General features: G+C 42.4%; 1 protein-coding gene across 1 annotated transcript in view; it reads right to left on the bottom strand.

Moving 5' to 3' along the window:
- Nucleotides 1-3,947: 3,947 nt before the first annotated feature.
- Nucleotides 3,948-18,959, bottom strand: part of ENTPD1 (ectonucleoside triphosphate diphosphohydrolase 1) — a 144,946-nt gene continuing 129,934 nt past the window's right edge. Inside the window, exons 7-10 of the mRNA XM_089683371.1 lie at nucleotides 13,067-13,327; nucleotides 8,537-8,650; nucleotides 7,408-7,542; nucleotides 3,948-4,676 (exon numbers count right to left, since the gene is read on the bottom strand). Of these exons, the coding sequence (XP_089539497.1) occupies nucleotides 4,470-4,676; nucleotides 7,408-7,542; nucleotides 8,537-8,650; nucleotides 13,067-13,327 (717 nt within the window). The 3' untranslated portion in view covers nucleotides 3,948-4,469. The remainder of the gene's footprint in view (nucleotides 4,677-7,407; nucleotides 7,543-8,536; nucleotides 8,651-13,066; nucleotides 13,328-18,959) is intronic.

Genomic DNA, 18,959 nt, shown 5'->3' on the forward strand with positions numbered 1-18,959 from the left:
AGCTACCAGAAGTGTCATACTGCAGTAAACCATACATCTAAGTAGTGTTGGGCTGTATGTTCAATTGGAATGACAGTTCATATCGACATCAGCCGTTTGTGTGTTCGGCAAATACCCGAACTGCAAGGGCAGCCCATCACACCGCACAATGCACTGCGCCCTGACAGTACATTGTGATTGGCCAAAGCAAAGCACCTAACCGCAGGTCAGGTGCAATGCTTTGGCCAATCACAGCACATGATGGCATCACAAGAGGGCCCTTTGGGACGTCATCACACTATTTAAGAACTGTCATCGTGGCACAGCTGTCATACGGCGGGAGCCAGCGTCGAGGGCGGAGCTTTTTTTTTCCTTTCTTTGGGTCGGCGGTAGCACCGTGATTGATGTTGGATCTACTTTGGGGGACATTTTTTAAATTTTTGTATTTAATAAAATACTTGGCACAGACTGTCTCCTGTAATTTTTCCACTACACTTTTTTTTTGTGAATGGGTAGCAGTACCATGTACCCCATACTCATTCACATGGGGAGGGGGGGGGCGGGATCTGGGGGCCCCTTTGTTAAAGAGGTCTTCCAGATTCCGATAAGCCCCCCGCCCGCAGACCCCTACAGGCACCGGCCACGGTTGTGGGGAAGACGTCCTTGTCCCCATCAACATGGGGACAAGGTGCTTTGGGGGGGAGCCCCGCTGACAGGTGAAACAATAGAGAATGTTTTTAGTAGCTGTGCGGTATCTTACCGCTTAGTGAATTGTCCCCTCTGTTTGAAGTTCGCGGTTGAACTTTCGTTATGTTCGAATGTTCGACTGCGAACTGAACAGTCCCATCACTACATCTAAGCACTAAATGATTGAATTTGTTGGTTTGAAAAGCTGATGTAAAAAGAAATAATTTGTGGAGAAAAAAAAATCACCAATCATTTTGGAGTATTGATTCTTAACGGACCATGTAACTTGGAGCACCGCAGGTCCTTTGCCTTCATACTCTAAAATACTAAAAGGTGTCCCTCTTTCCCATCAAAGAAAGGTGAGAGGCAACACCAATATTTTCCTAGCTGTTAGTTTTTGGAAATGGGCGTTTGTATTAAGGATCAATCCTGTATTACAGAACCTTACAGCCCTCTCTGAATGGTGACGAAAGTCTCTTTGCGCCTCCTAGTGGTTATACTTTATAATTGCATTTTAACCTTCATCGGCTTGTCACTCTGTCTAGGTGCACCTACATGCGGTGCAGCATGTAAAGTCTATGGAGATGAATCACTCAGCTGTGAATGCATGCATTATTTTTATAACGCTTTATAGAGTCGGTAGCTGATAGAAATAATCAGACAGATATATTCTAGGAAGGTAAGAATTTGGGATACTTTGGGCAGCATAAAGCATCCTTCAAGAGGTTGTGGCAATGTACAAGGTTAATAACAGGTTAGCAGTTATATAACAGAATAAACAGGCTGCATACAATCCTAGAGCATTCCATGATGCATAAACATGTATACTCAGTCAAAACTAGTGTGCATGTATATGTCAGGGACCATACAAGATCATGCTGTGGTCAGATCTTACAGCTGTCATCTTGCGTCTACAGATAACATACATAAAATGAGTACATTGATGAGTGCAGAGAGCTCTGAAAATGCTGTAAGAAATGGATGCTAGTGAGGAAAACTCATAATGGTAAACAGTCATTTATGAAGAAAAAATGGAAAGCATTATTTAAGCCCCGGTCCCATCAAAGCTGATTTTGAAATCGCGCGACTTACAGTGAAGTCGCACGATTTTAAAGTCGGGAAACATGCCGATTTCAGTTATGATTTTCAAGACATTTGAGACAGATGTCTATGCAAATCGCAACAAAAGTAGTGCATGCACTACTTTAGAAATTGGTGCGACTCCGACATGTCAGAACCGCACCGATATGACCGCTCTAATAGTGGACAATAGGGTGCGATTTGCAAGTCGCAGGGCATGCAAATCGCATGCCAAGTTGCACCCGATGTGGCCGGAGTGTATGCCACTAATGTTATGCAGCAAGCATTGCCACTGTGGAAAAATCGAGACATTCAAGCAACTTTTGGGGCTTTTCCGTAATCCACTGTCTCCAGAGGGCATCTCATGGGGTCACTGGGGTCGTATTTCCTGAAGCATGTGCTGTGAAAGGTTCTGTCGGTTTCCTATATTGCCAATAACATTCAATCTGCAATTGCAAATTTGAATCCCACTAATGGCTGTAAAAAAACTTCTTAAAGTGTATATCCAGCCAAAACTTAACTTTGGGTAAAGTGGGGAGAGTTAGGACACCCATTGGGATTTTACTGCTATCCAGGGCTTTTTTTTATGATAGGTCTGTATTCCATATACAGGGAGTCATATCCCTTAATAGAGCTTTTAAATTCCGCCTGTGTCCCTATTGCAGATTTTCCCTTACTTCCTGTCTGGCAAAACTATTGTCAGCAGGACAGGAAGTGAGGAGCAGTTATCAAAAGCCCTAGAAAGCAGTAAAGCCCCAACAGGAGTTTTGATCCTTTTGCAAAGCTGGAAAACAAAATTTTAGCTTGACATGCACTTTAGGACTTCATTCACACTTACATCCAAGAGGTATAAAAACAGATCATCTGACCATTGAGGAGCAATTTAGAAATGGCCGACAGCCATGTTAGCACACACTGCCTTGCTCGCAGAATGGTAAAATTTATACAATGTGCTGGACCCACCACCAAACAAGACCTATCCAAGTGAATGGGACCATACAGCAACCATGTAATGCATGCAGTTGCCTCAGGGCAGGCTTTCAGTGGTTACAACAGATGTTCAGGGTACAACATATTGCCCCTAAGCCTCCTGAAAAGATCCATCTTGTATAAATTCTACTGCATGTGTGAATTAAGCCTAATAGTGTAAGTGAGAGATAGCAGGGAGCCTGCAGTGGGTGTTTGGGAACACCTGCCCTGTATCAAAAGCAGGTACTTGGATTACCAAGGAAAAGGCCTGGGGTGGCCTACTGAGCTACAACAAAGCCTACATCAGGCTTATCCACCTTTTTTTTACCACAGAGGAACCCTTGAAATAATGTTTAGGTCTTGAGGAACCCCTTTTAAAACCGATCCATTGTAGGACCTTTGGTGGCCACTGGGAAGAATGTAGCTTACAGAAGTTAAGGTTAGAATGTCAGCTTTACAGGCAGCTAAAAAGATCATTGATGGCTCTGGAACTATACAAGCACCATCAGATGGGAGGTCAATCAGTCACAGCTCAAGGAACCCCTAGCAATCTTTGGAAGTACCCTAGCAAACCATAGAAGCTTGGTTGAGAATGGCTGGCCTAGATGAAGACTGTGGAGATATCCTCTGCTTCCATTATGCATTTCAAGGTTTAATATTGACTGGAATGTGCTATTAAATTAAATAATGTACATAGCCATTGCCACATGACCCCCCCACATAACACCTTATAATTTTCAGGTTTTGAGGAACCCCTACTAAAGCTGATTCATTAAGGGAGCTATGGTGGCCAGTGGGAAGAAGGTCCCCTACAGAAGGTAAAGTCAGAATGGCAGCCGTACAAACAGCTAAAACGATCATGGGTGTCCCGCTGCTGGCTCTGCCAGGTGGCACTGACAGCAGAGCTATTCGGGCACCATCAAATGGGATGACAATCAGCCACAGCTCAAGGAACCCCTAGCAACCTTTGGAGGAACCCCGGCGATCCATGGAAGCCTGGTTGAGAATGGTTGGCCTAGATGAATGATGGAGCCTGTGGAGATATCCTCTGCTTCCTTTATGCATTTTAAGATTTAATATTGACCAGAATGCACTAAATTAAATAATGTACATAGCCACTGCCACATACTCCCTTGCAGGGACTTTGTATTCAGAACCACCATGATGTCATACATGGAAGTACCTGCAGGAACGTTAACACAGTGTCTGGTCAAGCACACGCAAACCCACAGTGACAGTGGAATTGTTTTCTCCTTTTTTATATAAACATATTGTGTTTGGGTAGACAATAGCAATGCTATGGCTTTCTTGACAAGGACAAAGGGATGTAACCTATTATAAATGAAACAGACTTATAAAAATACAATAATAGAGCTAATTATATGATGTAACCTGAGATCAGTTTATTTTTTTATTTTTTGTCATTGCGAACACGAGCCCCGCAGCTGTGTTCATTGGTCATAGTCTCCTACTCACAGTCTTCCATCCTATCCCTCTCTTCAAAAGGATAAATGTTAATTACTCTCTTCATAAATATGAAGTTGATAAAAAAAATGACCCGTTGAGGAACGGCAGCACTCAGGTCCATGCCCAGCTTTTAAGTCCCGCCATTTCAGCAGCGCTTGGTTTCCCTGTTCAATGTCCTCTTCTGATTGGTCGATGCTGCCTGCAAAGTCACCACATTAATCCACGGCGAGCAAAGTTTTGCAGGGAAGCTCCTCGTCCATCTCTGGTGGTTGGATACAACAACGCCTCTAGATTATGCCCTTCTGTAGACATTTTGGTTTTCGGAATGTCAGCCAGCAAGTCAAAAGGATGAATAATAAGAAAACAGAGAAGAAGACCATGAGTCCGACATATCCACCATGTGACAGCGGAGGGGAAGGGGGGAGCTCAGCTGGGATCATATTGGTCAGGTTCAGCATGTAGCCCAGAGTCCATCCGGCATCGCTACCGTGGATCTGTGGAGATGATACACCATATAAATACAATAGAAGAATGATAAGCATTCAGCATTAGTTTCATGTTTAAATTTTAAACAGTCCTTAATTTTCACCGGAGAAGAACACACTTCCTATCCCTGGGTGACTACGCTAACTCCCCCACCGTGTCTATGGGGGCAGCCGTGGTTGTCACACAGGTCGGACTTTAACCTCCCTACCGGTCTGATTATGTCATTATTTCTGTGCTCAAAGCGGTACATTTTTTTGCATGGAAATATGTCATTTTTTTATTGTAGGCCTGTAATTCTTAGCAATAACTCACTGAAATCTGCCCGAACAACAGTCTAGTAAACATCCCGGGTATGATAAAGTTTGAAACACGAAATCATAAATTATAATATAATAAATAATCATAAAAAATAATAATATAATAAATTTAATTCAATAATGTAATCAAACCAAAAACACTGAAATTTGAAATATAGCGCCAAGTTTGCACATCACTGAGCAAAGTCGCAAAATCGTTTTCAGTGTCTGATGACGAATTTCCCCCACAAATCATTATCACTCAATTCTGCAAGTGGTTCTGATTTACTATCACTGTTCTCTAGCTGGTCTAAAACCGCTTTTGACCTAAAGGGACGCTTTTTGGACGCCATGGACGTTTCTCAGTTTCCAGGCAGAAAGAACAGTAAAAATGCAGGCAGGGCGCCGGACAAAGCACTAGGGACAATATGTATGTGAAATGCTTTGATACAGGAATGTTATACTATGTGATTTTAGTGTATTTAGTGAATGTCACTTTTAAAATGTTTGAATTTCCTGCCAGTTCCGTTCAATTTCACCCACTGAAGTCAATTAGGCAAGCATTTGGCTCATGGTTGTGGCACGATCCCATTGACTTGAATGATTAAGTTTGGCAGGCAGTCCTGCCTTTCAACCTGATATGCTGCAATAAATTTGCCACAACATTTGAATATCCTCCTCTGGCTGTATTTTACAATTCAGGTGGGCAGCACATTAGCCCAATTATAAATAGCAAAAAAAATGAAAAAAAAACAGGCATTCAGGATGCAACAGCATCACATCCTGAACATTTCTTAGCTGCACTCTGAAAAGCAATCTACTGTGGATTGCTTTTTAGAGCATAGGCTAGTGTGAACCAAGCCAAAAAAAGCACAAAGTTCAGTAAATATGTACAGTAAATTACTGATCACCCTTGCCTGTTCTTTAATTTTGGATGCACCATTTAGAAGAAAAAAAAAAGTTGGATACATTTTTAGGACTGTAGTCCAAACGGTTACATGGGAGGGGTTCAGAAAAACAAAAACTGCTATGTCAGAGCTATTGATGAATGGCATTATATACGTCATTTTCTTATTTTCACATTAAAGCTCAAGTCCAGGCACACTGATATAAAGTGGTTGTAAAGGCTCAAGATTTTTTACCTTCATGCATTCTATGCATGAAGGTAAAAAAACCTTCTCTGTTCAGCATCCTTCCCAGCCCCCCCCCCCCCAATACTCACCTATGCCCCCTCTCAATCCCGCGATGTGCACTGGAGTCTCAACTATCCTGGGACTCCCTCTCCTCATTGGCTCCCACTGCTGTCAATCACAGCCAGTGAGCCAATGAAAAGAGAGAGGGGGCAGGGCTGAGGGTGTGCGAATGCTCAGGTGCCCCCTAGCAAGCTGCTAGCCGTCAGGGCACCTGACAGGAGGGAGGAGCCAGGTGAGCCTGCAGAGGACCCGAGAAGAGGAGGATCCAGGCTGCTCTGTGCAAAACCACTGCACACAGCAGGCAAGTATAACATGTTTATTTTTTTAATTAATTTAAGTCTTTAAAATCACTTTAAATCAAATATATTTGTCAATAGCCACAAAAGATATAAATTCACTTTGTGTGCACCAAATGCCATTGCTAAACCAGAAATTACCTTGTAAAATTAGCAGTGACGTCACTGCTGTACTGTACATAGCGTGTGCAGAGAGCAGAGATGTGGGAGGGACTCAACAGGCTCCACCCATTACCGGCTGCCTGCAGAAAACTACAGGAGGGGGAAAAGTCACCCTGCACAAGGAGAGAGAGCAGCAGTGACCGGTCCTTTTGCCTCTTACCAACATCTAAGGTATGTCTTATGGCGGTTGTCTTGGAGAAAAGTAGTTCATGTGACTTTATTGCTATATATTTAAATCAGAATAATGTAGCATTAGGGATGATTGATGGCAAGTTAATATCTAAAGTGGTTGTAAACCCTTCCATATACCCAGTGAAGTGACTGGCATCAGGTGATGCACAGAGATGAAACGAATCCTCCTACATAAGTTGTACCTGTCTATCTGCAGTCTTTTCCTCTCTACATTCTTTCAAGGTGCTGAATTTTAAAGCTTGTCTGAGAGGTCAGAAAAAAAGGGGACGGAGAGCTAAAATTACACACTCAATGAGGAGAGCTCTGTGAGCTGATTGGAGGGAAGAGACACGCTCCCCCTCCACACAGCTCACAGGAACAGAGCTGAGCCTGTCAATCTGCTGGAGGTCCCTCCCCTGTCACCATTACTCTCTTGGTGTCAGGAAAGCTTGTCAGAAATGATTTGTGCTGTTAGTAGAGGAATGAAGCAGCAGATAGAAATTACAGTGCACACTACAATATAGAGAGATATGCTTGTTCAATGTTCATGCCTGAGGTTTACAACCACTTTACGTTTTAGGTAAAAATCCTTTTAGTCAGTATATATAGGGCATACATTACCTTGCCCAAGAATGTGATGTCCTCCCAGCTGCTAGAGTTAAAGCCATACAGATCCAGAAGGCTAAGAATGTAGACTCCAGAGAAACAATATTCACTGAGATACTTCTCCTTTATCCTGCCAGACTCTCTCTTTACCTGCAGTACAAGGACAGAGCAGACATCAACAGAGCATATAGTGCATATTAAGTGGGCACATATTTTCACTTTTTTTGGCAGCAATAACAAAATCCATGTCTTTTTACATTTTTACATTTTTTATCTTCCATATTTTTGTTATTTCATCAAAGGCAAACAGTGAAAGCAGGGAAAAAAGTCAAATTATGAAATAATGAACCACAGCAACTTTTAAGTTTCCACTGTGGGTCCATTATTCGGTCCGTGTGTACTAGGCTTTAGACCAGAGGTCTCAAACTGGCGGCCCTCCAGCTGTTGTGAAACTACAAGTCCCATCATGCCTCTGCCTTTGGGAGTCATGCTTGTAACTGTCAATCCTGCAATGCATCATGGGACTTGTAGTTTGTCAACAGCTGGAGGGCCGCCAGTTTGACACCCGTGCTTTTGACAGTTGTTACCAAGACAGGTGCACCCATTGAAGATAACATTTTGAAATTTGAAAAGAAATAGGAAAAAGAAACAGCAAAGAACAATAAAATGAGGGGGAGGCTTAGGGTTCTTTCACACAGAGCGGACCCGTTTAGCGGATCCGCTTGCTCAGTGGGGATCTCTCCGCTGATCCCTGCTGAACAAGCGGATGACAGGTCTGTATCCACTCCACTGCTCTCAGAGCGGACACAGAGCAGCTAGCTGTCCTCAATGAGCAGTTGGGTGGAAAAGGAGCTCCTGTTCATTTCCATCCAAACCAATCCGATGGATGGAAGGGGAATTGGATCCCCATCCGTCCCTTTTTGGCATATCAGATCGGATGTTGGCGGGTGCAAATGGGCAACATATCCGTTTACACCCGCCGCTCCATAGAGGAGAATGGAGGTTCCAATCAGGTCTGCCTGAAAAACATGCAGGCGGACCCACTGGGAATGTCCGTGTGAACGAGCCCTTATGTGATAACATGCGCTATCAGTAAATCTTGAATAAGCGCCATTTAGCAGCCTATAGAAACACAATGCCTTACCTCAGCCCATGGTTTAGAACAATGTCTCTCCACTGTGTCCTTCACACTGTCCAGAGAAACTTTTTCCTTGGTGAGTTTTAAAAAGTCCATAACAAAATAAAATGCAGAGAAGGCCTGCGGGGAAACAGTACACAAAGCATTACGAAAACACTTCGCGGGTAATATGTTTCCTTCCCTGTCATGGTGGAGATGGACGGCATACTCCACGTCCTGTGCAACATCAAGTCCTTCACGCACAGGACCATGGCTGGTGGGAAAATCAAGAGTAAATTCCATAAGAGGGTAACATCGATCTTTCAATGGATTAAATCATATAATTATAGAGGAATAGGTCTTGAGTTGCCTGTGATTCTGCCAACAATTTATCTAGTGAATTGACCAATCACGGCGCTATTAGTGATCATCAGATAGGTAAAACGTTAAAGCTGAAGTTTAGTTAAAAAAAATCTTTTAATCTACAACAATAATTACATTACGTACCTCTAATGAAGTATATCCTATAATGTGCAAGGTGCTGGATTCTGTAGAAATCTTCACTGTGCAGGGCTGCCCTGGCCTCTTCCTTCTGCTGAACTTCTGGTGCTGTGGTGGGTTAACAGCTTCAGGTCTCCAGGTTCAGTTGCAGAAAAGGTGATCTGACAAGAGACATGCCAGACATGTCATGCCAGACATGTCAGACATGCCAGACAAGAGACATGTCCACTCCTCCACTGAGTGTGAAAGATCTGTGAATGGGTAAGACTCTGAGGTCACAGGATTCTCTCCTCCATTCACAGGTCACATTACACATGTAACCAGTGAAAGGATTCTCAATGGAGGAAAGGGCAGGAGGGGGAGTGTCCTTGTCAGATCATCTTTAGTGCAGCTGAGCCTGGAGATTCTGAGCTGTTAACTCCCACAGTGCTGAAAGTTCAGCAACAGGAAGAGGACGGGGTAGCCCTACCGTTAAACTTTTTTAGAGAATCCAGCAGCCTGCACATTGTGGTACATCCTCTTTTACAAGCAAGTAATGTAATTAAAGTTGTTGAGAAAAAAATGTTTTTAGCTACACTTCAGCTTTAACAAAGTCCAACTCCAGGCTGCATATTTTTTTTTAAAACGTACAATTTTTTTGGCTTCCTTTGAGTCTATTTTGTAATGTAAATGTGCTACTTACCTTCTCCATGCTGCAGACATGATCTCTCGATTGTCCTTTTACAATGGACGCTGCCACCTTTCCTGGTTGAATGATGCCCAGTGTCACACGACCACTTTCTATGAGCTCAGGCACACTGGGGATGATTTACTAAAGGCAAATGGACTGTGCACTTTACAGAGAGCAGTTGCTCCAGAGCTTAATAAACGAGCAAAAGCTCTGCTGACTTCCATCATCCAATCATGTGCAAGCAAAAATTCTGTCTTTTAATTTTCCTTGCATGTGATTGGGTATTCTTTGCAAAGTGAAACTTCACCTCATTTACTAAGTTCTGGAGCAACTGTAGTTGCAGAGTGCACAGTCTATTCGCCATTATTAAATCAACCCCCTGAGTCATTATGCTGCCTGGACTTACTGTGGGCATCCCGGCTAGCCTGTATAGATTGGTGCTCACACATTATTATTATACAGGATTTATATAGCGCCAACAGTTTGCGCAGTGCTTTACAAAATGAAGGCAGACATTACAATTACAATACAATTTGGTACAAGAAGAAACAGAGGGCCCGGCTCGTTAGAGCTTCTGATGCATGAGCACCACTGATACCCCTCTCTGCTACAGACTAAGGATCGCCGTTGTCACATTACCACAGTTACACTCAAGGAATTACATTTTTACAATCTGAAGTAATACTGTGGTGGGAAGTGCATGGAGGGGGATGGAAAAAGGCTTGATAGGACTTTAGGTTGGATTCATACTGTTCAGTGTATGCTGCAGTGCAACTTAAATGCATGAGTTTTGCTGCATGAAAATGGACAAGTGTGAATAGGCCTTTATTAGCTACATTAGCTTTATTAACCCCCCTAGCGGTCTGATTATGTCAGTATTTCTGTGCTCAAAGTGGTACATTTTTTTGCATGGAAATATGTATTTTTTTTATTGTAGGCCTGTAATTTTTAGGAATAACTCACTGAAATCTTCTAGTAAACATCCCGGGTATGATAAAACTTGAAACACGAAATCATATAATATATAATATAATCATATAATCATTATAATTTATAATTTAATAAATAATCATAAAAAATAATAATATAATAATAATAAATTTAATTCATTAATATAATCAAACCAAAAAAACTGAAATTTGAAATAGAGCGCAAAGTTCGCACATCACTGAGCAAAGTCGCAGAATCGTTTTCAGTGTCTGATGACGAATTTCCCCACAAATCATTATCACTCAATTCTGCAAGTGGTTCTGATTTACGATCACTGTTCTCTAGCCAGTCTAAAACCACTTTTGACCTAAAAGGACGCTTTTTGGACACCATGGACATTTCTCAGTTTCAAGGCAGAAAGAACAGTACAAATGCAGGCAGGGCACAGGACAAAGCACTCGGGACAAAATCTATGTGAAATGGTTTGATACAGGAATGTTATACTATGTGATTTTAGTGTATTTAGTGAATGTCACTTTTTAACATTTTTTAATTTCCCGCCATTCCGTCCCCTGTATGTCCCAACGCTCACAGGGAACGGAACACGGAAGACGGATGCCGGCATCGGTCAGAGGAGATGGCCGGGGACGCTGCAGGGGGGACATTGCAGGAGCGCAGGACAAGGTAAGTGATCGAGGGATACCGGAGCAGCACCGCATGGTAAGCCCGAGTGTAGCTCGGAGTTACCGCTTGTGGTACTGAAACTTTACCCCGAGCTACACTCGGGAATACCGTCAGGGAGGTTAAGTTGGGTTTTGAGTTTTCCTTGAAACAATTAAACAGGAACTACAGCCAATACATTTACATTTCTGAATAGAGTAAAGTTAGATCTTCTGCCAGGCTTTTGTTGGCTGCATTTCTCGATGTGTCACATTGCTTAAAAGGCCACTTTAGCACACCTTAAGGTTGCATTCAAACCTAAGCATTTCGTAAGTGTTTTGTGAAACTGTGTGTTGCACATGTGGTGCCATTTCTTGTTAATGGCATCCCAAATGGTGCAAGCAGGTGCAAAGCTTAATGCCCAAAAAGGAACATGAGCTATCTTGGTGCGTTTGTCACGCATAAGGCAGCCCATGGAATCCTAAATCTGAAGTTTGATTAAAAAACATTTTTTTTTCTCTATAGTTTTAGTTACATCACTTACCAGTAATGAAGTATGTTCCATGATGTGCAGGCTGCTGGGTTCTGTGGAAAATTTCACTGTGAGGATGCCCTGTCCTCTTCCTGCTGCTTCCGAGGTTGTGGGAGTTAACTCTTTTGGGGTCCGCGGGCTCAGCTGCACTAAAGATAATCTGATGGGAACACTTCTGCAACTCTGTGAAAACTACTTTCACTACTTACCCTGTCTATAACATGATCTATGATAGGGGGAGAGAAATCATTTGACTGATCAGACTCTCTCATTCACAGATTATGTTACAGATATTGTAATCAGTAAAATAACTTTTTTCAATGGAGGAGAGTGCAAGAGGGTATGTGTCCCAATAGATAATCTTTGATGTAGCTGAGTCCACAGACTCAAAGCTGTTAACCCCCACAGTTCTGGAAATTCAGCAGCAGGAAGAGGATGGGGCAGTACTGCAGTGAAGAGTTCTACAGAATCCAGAAGCCTGCACATTGAGGGGCATACATCATTACAGGTAAGTAATATAATTAAGGCTGTTGTGAAACAAAAATGTGTTTTAGCTAAACTTCAGCTTTAAGTGCTTTTGCAGCTTGATAAATCAGGCTCATTGCTACAATACTCAAAGAAAGGTTAGAACCAGTAAAATGAGAAAATGTTCTGTGTAGCAGAGGGGTGTTGCCTTGGGTGCCAGTGGTTGTCTGTTCAAAGTTTCCATTGAGGGATCTCTCTTTAAATATAAAGAAGAATTCCAGGTATGGATATTTTATACAGTTACATTGGTCCAGCGTGGACAGCCTGGACCAATGTACTGTACCTATATATATATCATACCTGGCCAATGCCCCTGGAAGCTGTAAATCACTGAAGTAGATATCATAGATCTCCACTTGCTTCTGGTTACCGCGCATTTTCTTTTCATTTTGTGAATGAATAGAAAACACTCCCTGATTGGACAAGGTGGAGAGAGTGATGTCACTGACTTGTCTCTCCACCTTGCCCAAACAGAGCGAAATGCTCAACTGCAAAAAAACTGACTGTGATGGCTGCTGATATCTTAAAAGATTTAAAAGCATCAGTCGGGCAGAAGATCTGATTGTGTAAGGCTAGGATATACCTCAAGTTTTTACTAATACTCTGATGATTTTAATGTCCTTGGAATGAATGCAAACACAAGACACATATCGTTTACATCAGCGTCAGGTCAATCAACATGAAATCATGTTTTAGCAGGCTCTAGAAAACCAAAATGATGACACAAATATGTTCTCACCCCAAACTCTCCTTGCAGCCCTGGCTGGAAAATCCCATTAAACGAACACCGAGAATAGCTACAGTGGGACACGTTGAAAATAGTCTGGACTTTGTTCTTGCATAGCTGGTAGTTGCCTGTCCCCTGGATTTGAATGGTTTGCGGAGCTGTGAGGATCCTCAGGCCAGATACACAGGGGCTGCTGTAGAGGTCCGCTGTGCTGACATTCCGCATATACCCTGAGTTGAAGCACGGGTCCAGGAGGGTGATGTTCTGTCCATGCTGCAATCAAAATTAAGATTTTTATTATGTGAACTGTGCAAACGTACAGAAAGAGCATAGGTCAGCTTTCCCCAACCCTTTTTAACATAGAGTACAGATAAATATTCCCAATGCACACATTACTGGAGATGGCTGTACAGTAGGTAGGTTGTAGCAACCACTAGATGGAAACCAGAAACAGCACAGAATAGGAGATACACCATATTGCCAAAAGTACTGGGACACCCCTCCAAATCACAGGATTCAGGTGTTCCAATCACCTCCATGGCCACAGTTGTATAAAATCAAGTACCTAGGCATGCAGACTGCTTCTACAAACATTTGTGAAAGAATGGGTCGCTCTCAGGAGCTCAGTGAATTCAAGCGTGGTACCGTGATAGGTTGCCACCTGTGCAATAAGTCCATTCATGACATTTCCTTGCTACTAAATATTCCACAGTCAACTGTAATTGGTATTATAACAAAGTGGAAGCAACTGAGAACAACAGCAACTCAGCCATGAAGTGGTAGGTCATATAAACATTCACAGCCAGATCACCCAAGCTAGCTTGTTTCATGGTAATAGAGTGGGGGGAAGAAACATAGCCAGGTACATCCACACCAGAAAACCAACAGCAATTAGACAAGGTCTTCAAACATGTCTATCTTCCCAAAATCAGTTGGCCAGGGATGACATTCAATGATTGTGTAATCCATCTAAAATCGGCCAAGCACACACATATCTATCTAGTTTAACTTGCAGATGTCCACCTGTAGCTCTTAGGCTGGCTAACACTTTCAGTAGAACTTTTAGCAATAGGCTAGAAATACTTGGCAAAATTGTACACTTTATTTAACTATCCCAAATTTAAAAAAATCAGATCTTTCACGCAATGGCAGCTCAATATTTTTCCCAAAATACCTAGAACACCAAACTGCCACAGTGAAAAGTTTGAGAAGCATTATAGAACGTGCAATTTGTTGAAACGAATATCTATTTACAGCAAGTGATATAAAAACCCGATACGGAGTGCAGGGAACAATAAAAACAGTTAATTGTTGCCATTGTGCAGCTGGCACGAAAACATGGCTGAGTTAAGTTTGAGATACGCTTTTTTTCGGCATCAATTATGGGGTTTCAGAATACTCTCAACGAAGTGATTGAGCATGCTGCCACAAGATGTATTTTAGTCTGTTTAACTCTAGCGATGACTCCAACGTTTTGACACTAGGACGGATTAATGGATTAAAGGTAAGAAGAGGAAAAAAACATTGAGATTAGTGAAGGTATTTATGATGGATGGAATGATATAAACACATGTAAGGTGTTGAGACACAGCGTTTTTATATACCCAAGGTCTTGAAGTGTATCTAAAACTTGAACATTTTTTAAAGTGGTTGCAAAGCTGAATTTTTTTTATTAAAATAAAAAACATGTTATACTTACCTGCTCTGTGCAATAGATTTTCACAGAGCAAACCCAATCCTCCTCTTCTTGGGTCCCACACTGGCTCTCTTGACTCTTCCTCTTCATCCAGTGCCCCCATAGGAAGACGCTTCCTATGGGGGCACTTGTGCAGGCTCGCTCCCAAACCCTGCTGCCTGTGTCCATAGACACAGACATTGGGGTACAGCCCAGTCTCCTGCTTCCTGGTCACATAGTTTGATTGACAACAGCGAGAGACAATGGCTCCTTCTGCTATTGATCTGCCCTTTGAGGAGGGACAGAACCAGGAGAGCTGTTGCTCTCATGTACAATGCTGGATCATGACGGGGCTCAGGTAAGTATAAGGGGAGGCTAGGGGGATCCCAGGTACAAAAGGTTTTATACCTTAATGCATAGAATGCTTTAAGGTAAAAAAAACTTAAGGCTTTACAACCACTTTAGGTTTTAGATAGAGTAGAGAAGGGTTAAAACTCTTTTGAGTTTTTTTATGACTTTATCCCAATGGAGATTTTTCCTTTACTTGTTGTTCTAGAGACAGGAAGTGGGAGGAAATCTCTCCAAGGTGAGGACTAATTTTCCCACTTGGAACATTTCTTCTACCTATTCTGGTGACAACTCATCACTTTCTGTTCCAATAACATTGGTAATTAGGACAAAAATTCAGGATTTTATCACGTACATACTATATCCAAAACTAGAAAAAAAAAACTTAGCTTTGCACTTACTTTAAGCATCCTCTTAAAAGCAAGTAGGCTCTCAATTTTGAACAAAATTTGTATTAATATGGCCAGTACTGATCACCCAAGATTTGAATAACAAGTGCGACAGGCTGTCAGTGTTATTCATTCTCAGCCAGGGAGATGTTTCAATTTATGGTCAATGGAGAAGGGTCTTCTATGTTAAAGAGTAAGGGCTATGTCACACATGCATTCCTGTCATTGACAACTACTAGACAGCAAGAGCATAGATATAGAGGGCATGGAAATACCCACCTGCACAGAAATGACCAGTCAATAGGTGCTGGTATCTCAGCCCTGTGTCTTTTTACCATGGGACGGGTACCTGTTGCTACCAATGTTTAAGGCACTGGACTTAGATTATGCTTTAAAGTGTATTTCCACATTTGCAATCAGCTTTGAGAAAACCCCACTTTATGTTTGTTATGTGTTCCTAATACATAAAACTTTTAAATATATACTTCTTACCTTTTAGATGATCCTGAGGAGAAGGTGTCATAGCCAACTGCAAGAATTTCTCAAATAGTTCAGCTTAATTTGTCCCAATTGAAAGGCTAGCGACTGGCTTAGCCCAGTTCTCATCAACATACAACAGAGAAGTCCTGTTTCTAAACCTTTGTTAGGACAGACATTGTTCACATCTAGTACAACTGATATGATGGTATCTGCCTGCACAGTACAGACAGGGTTTATTATGGCAAACACAGCTCCCCAGCCCCTTCATAACAAAGAGAACTAAGTAGAATTTTTCCTTCATAGAAGTTCCAGAAAAAAGCATCTAAAAAGGTAAGCTGCAGTTTTTAAATATTTTTTTAGGTGATGCTGTATAAATGGGGACATGTAACGAGTATAATTAGGTGTTATCCCAATTTGGTTGCAAAAGTGGAAATACACTTAGGGTAAAGGTTAGAGGGGGTTACATTTTAAGATAAGTGTTGGGGTGAGGTCATTTATTAGGTATGAGGGTTGTATTAGGGGGTTAAGATAAGCTTTGAGTAATACAAAGGAAGCTAACAGTTAAAGTGCCATTTTAGGATTAGGTTAAAGTGGAACTAAAGGCAAAGGCACATAGGTTGGACAAAAATATGAAAACACTACATGATTTGCAGGTGTGAAAATTACAACATGTTTCACATTGAAAGCGGAAATGATGTAACATTATTTTGCTTCCGCTGTGTGATGAGACACCTAGCTAACAAGTGAGAAGCCTTACTTGCATCATTCACTGAGTGTGCTGCTAGCAATACAGAGTCATGTCAGAGCTTACTAATTTTTAATAGAGGGCAAATTGTTGGTGCCCGCTTAGCTGGTGCCTCTGTGATAGAAGCTAGCAATTTAATTGCAGTGCTGTAAGGTATAGCATAAAAGGTTATAATGGCATATACAGTTTCTGGGAAAACATCGTCTGATAAGCATAAGCGCGGTCGACATGGTCAACTGTCCGAAGAGAGACAAAAGGATATTGCACAGAATTGTGACCCGGAATAAGAAAACAACTGCTGCAAAAGTGACTGCAGAGCTCAATCTCAGTCTTCCAAAGCCTGTATACACAAAAACTGTGAGGAGGGAACTCCATAAGCAAACCATTCACAGATGAGGTGCAATTGCTAAAACCTCTAGTGATTGATATAAATATTCAGAAGAGGAGAGAGTGGTGCAACACCCATAAATCATGCACCATCAATCAATGAAAGACTGTAATATGATCAGATGAATTGACCTCTGTTCCCAGCTGCCGGAAATGTTTACGTGCGGCAAACACCGTCCCAAGCTTACGACCAGGACTATCTTGTGCCAACAGTAAAGCATGGTGGTGGCTTATTAATCCTTCAATGCAACCACGCTGGAGGCAGCCTATAAGGTCCTCCTGAGGTGGTATTGGGTTCTGGCACGCTTTGCAACTTTAAACCCTTCTTACAATGACAGGTGTTTCTGAGACTGCAGTCAACGCAAGGATATGCTCCACACCTGGGGATCATGTCTACGTTTAACTAGGTTCTGGTCTTGGGTTTTTGGCCTTCTTTACATGCTATTTCATATCCCAGTCTGCAAAGATGCAAAATTGTCACTGTTACACTGCCCTGCCCCAGGCTTATTTTTACACTAACAGAAACTTGCCACCTAGCTGTTCACTGCCACGAAGCGGGCCATAGCTCATTCTTGGAAATCACCCTCAGTGTCATTTTCAGTGGTGCAGAACATCCTGACCACCTTGATGGTAAACGAGGGGATGTCTAGCATCTTGCAAAATAGACACACTATATATACTGTCCCCCCTCTCTTTGTCAGAGCCTGGGATAAAACCTGGGCCTTCTGCAGTGAGAGGCAATGTTTCTTCTCACTGAGCTACCTGGGATGCTGGACTACACTCTGTCTGATCAATTGGATAATCCTGCCTTGTCCCTTGTTTTCTCTTGAACCTTGAACTCCTTGCTCCTCCCATGAACTTCCTATAAAAGCCATGTCCATGCACTTCCTCCTTGCCAGATTTTGTGCCTTCCAGCCAATATCCCGCTCATCCTTACTGCTGCCGTCTATATCGTTTGTGACCGACTTTTGGCTTGTGACTGACTTCGCTTTCATCTTATCCCTAAACTGTTTGATCCGCTCTTGGTTTCCAGCTTGCCCTTTCCCTGGTGGGGTGATCCTGAGACTGCGACCTGGTATTCACACGCAGCCAAATCCATCTCCACCATTAGGAGCTCTGGGGAAGACCGGTGGATACTTAGACCCTGCACCTCAGGTGAGCCTGCGTCATTCCCAGGGGGACCAGCTGGTGTACCAATCCTGCTGGTTTCAGGTAAGCCTTACAACTGCTGTAGCAATTGGTCTCTGAACCTGACCTCACACCGTGAAACTCTTCCTCCTCTTCTACTTCTATCCTCCATTTCATTCCTTCCTAGGACCGTCTGTTGGTTTGCCCTTTTTTTCTCCACCCTTTACCTCTGTTCTCTCTACAGAGTATACACCCAGGCCCAAGGACCCAGGAAATATATGTAGACTGACGGCTTCCCCCATGCGGTCACCTTTTGGCCATTATTCTTGTTGAATTGTTTGTTGCACATTTTTCCATCCATGCATGTTTGACTAGGCTTTCATCAAGCTATCCTACGTGGGTGATCTGTGTTGTATTTTTTGCCGCAACAATAATAAAACTATTGACCGGAAAAGAAACAGCAGACACGAATTCAGAATACGAGTTCACTTCCTTTATACAGGATAGCATGCAATGCATGCCTCCCTTAAGCTTCTGAAAATAAGAGTTCTCTTTGCACCAATGTCTAATAACTGGACAGCTCTTTTGGCAATGCAGATGGTAGACAAGGACAAACCTTCTCTTTTACAAATACAGCACATAGGCTCTTATGAGACCCAAAGTCTCCAACCCACTCCCACTAAAAGGAGTGAAACCTTGTATGAAGCCTGACTGTCCCTACCATATGGGTTCCTGTCTGTACCTAAACTTCCC

This window comes from Staurois parvus, unplaced genomic scaffold (genome assembly GCF_062004578.1).
Source record: "Staurois parvus isolate SC_StPar_1 unplaced genomic scaffold, SC_StPar_1.0 ptg000307l, whole genome shotgun sequence".
Classification (NCBI taxonomy): domain Eukaryota; kingdom Metazoa; phylum Chordata; class Amphibia; order Anura; family Ranidae; genus Staurois; species Staurois parvus.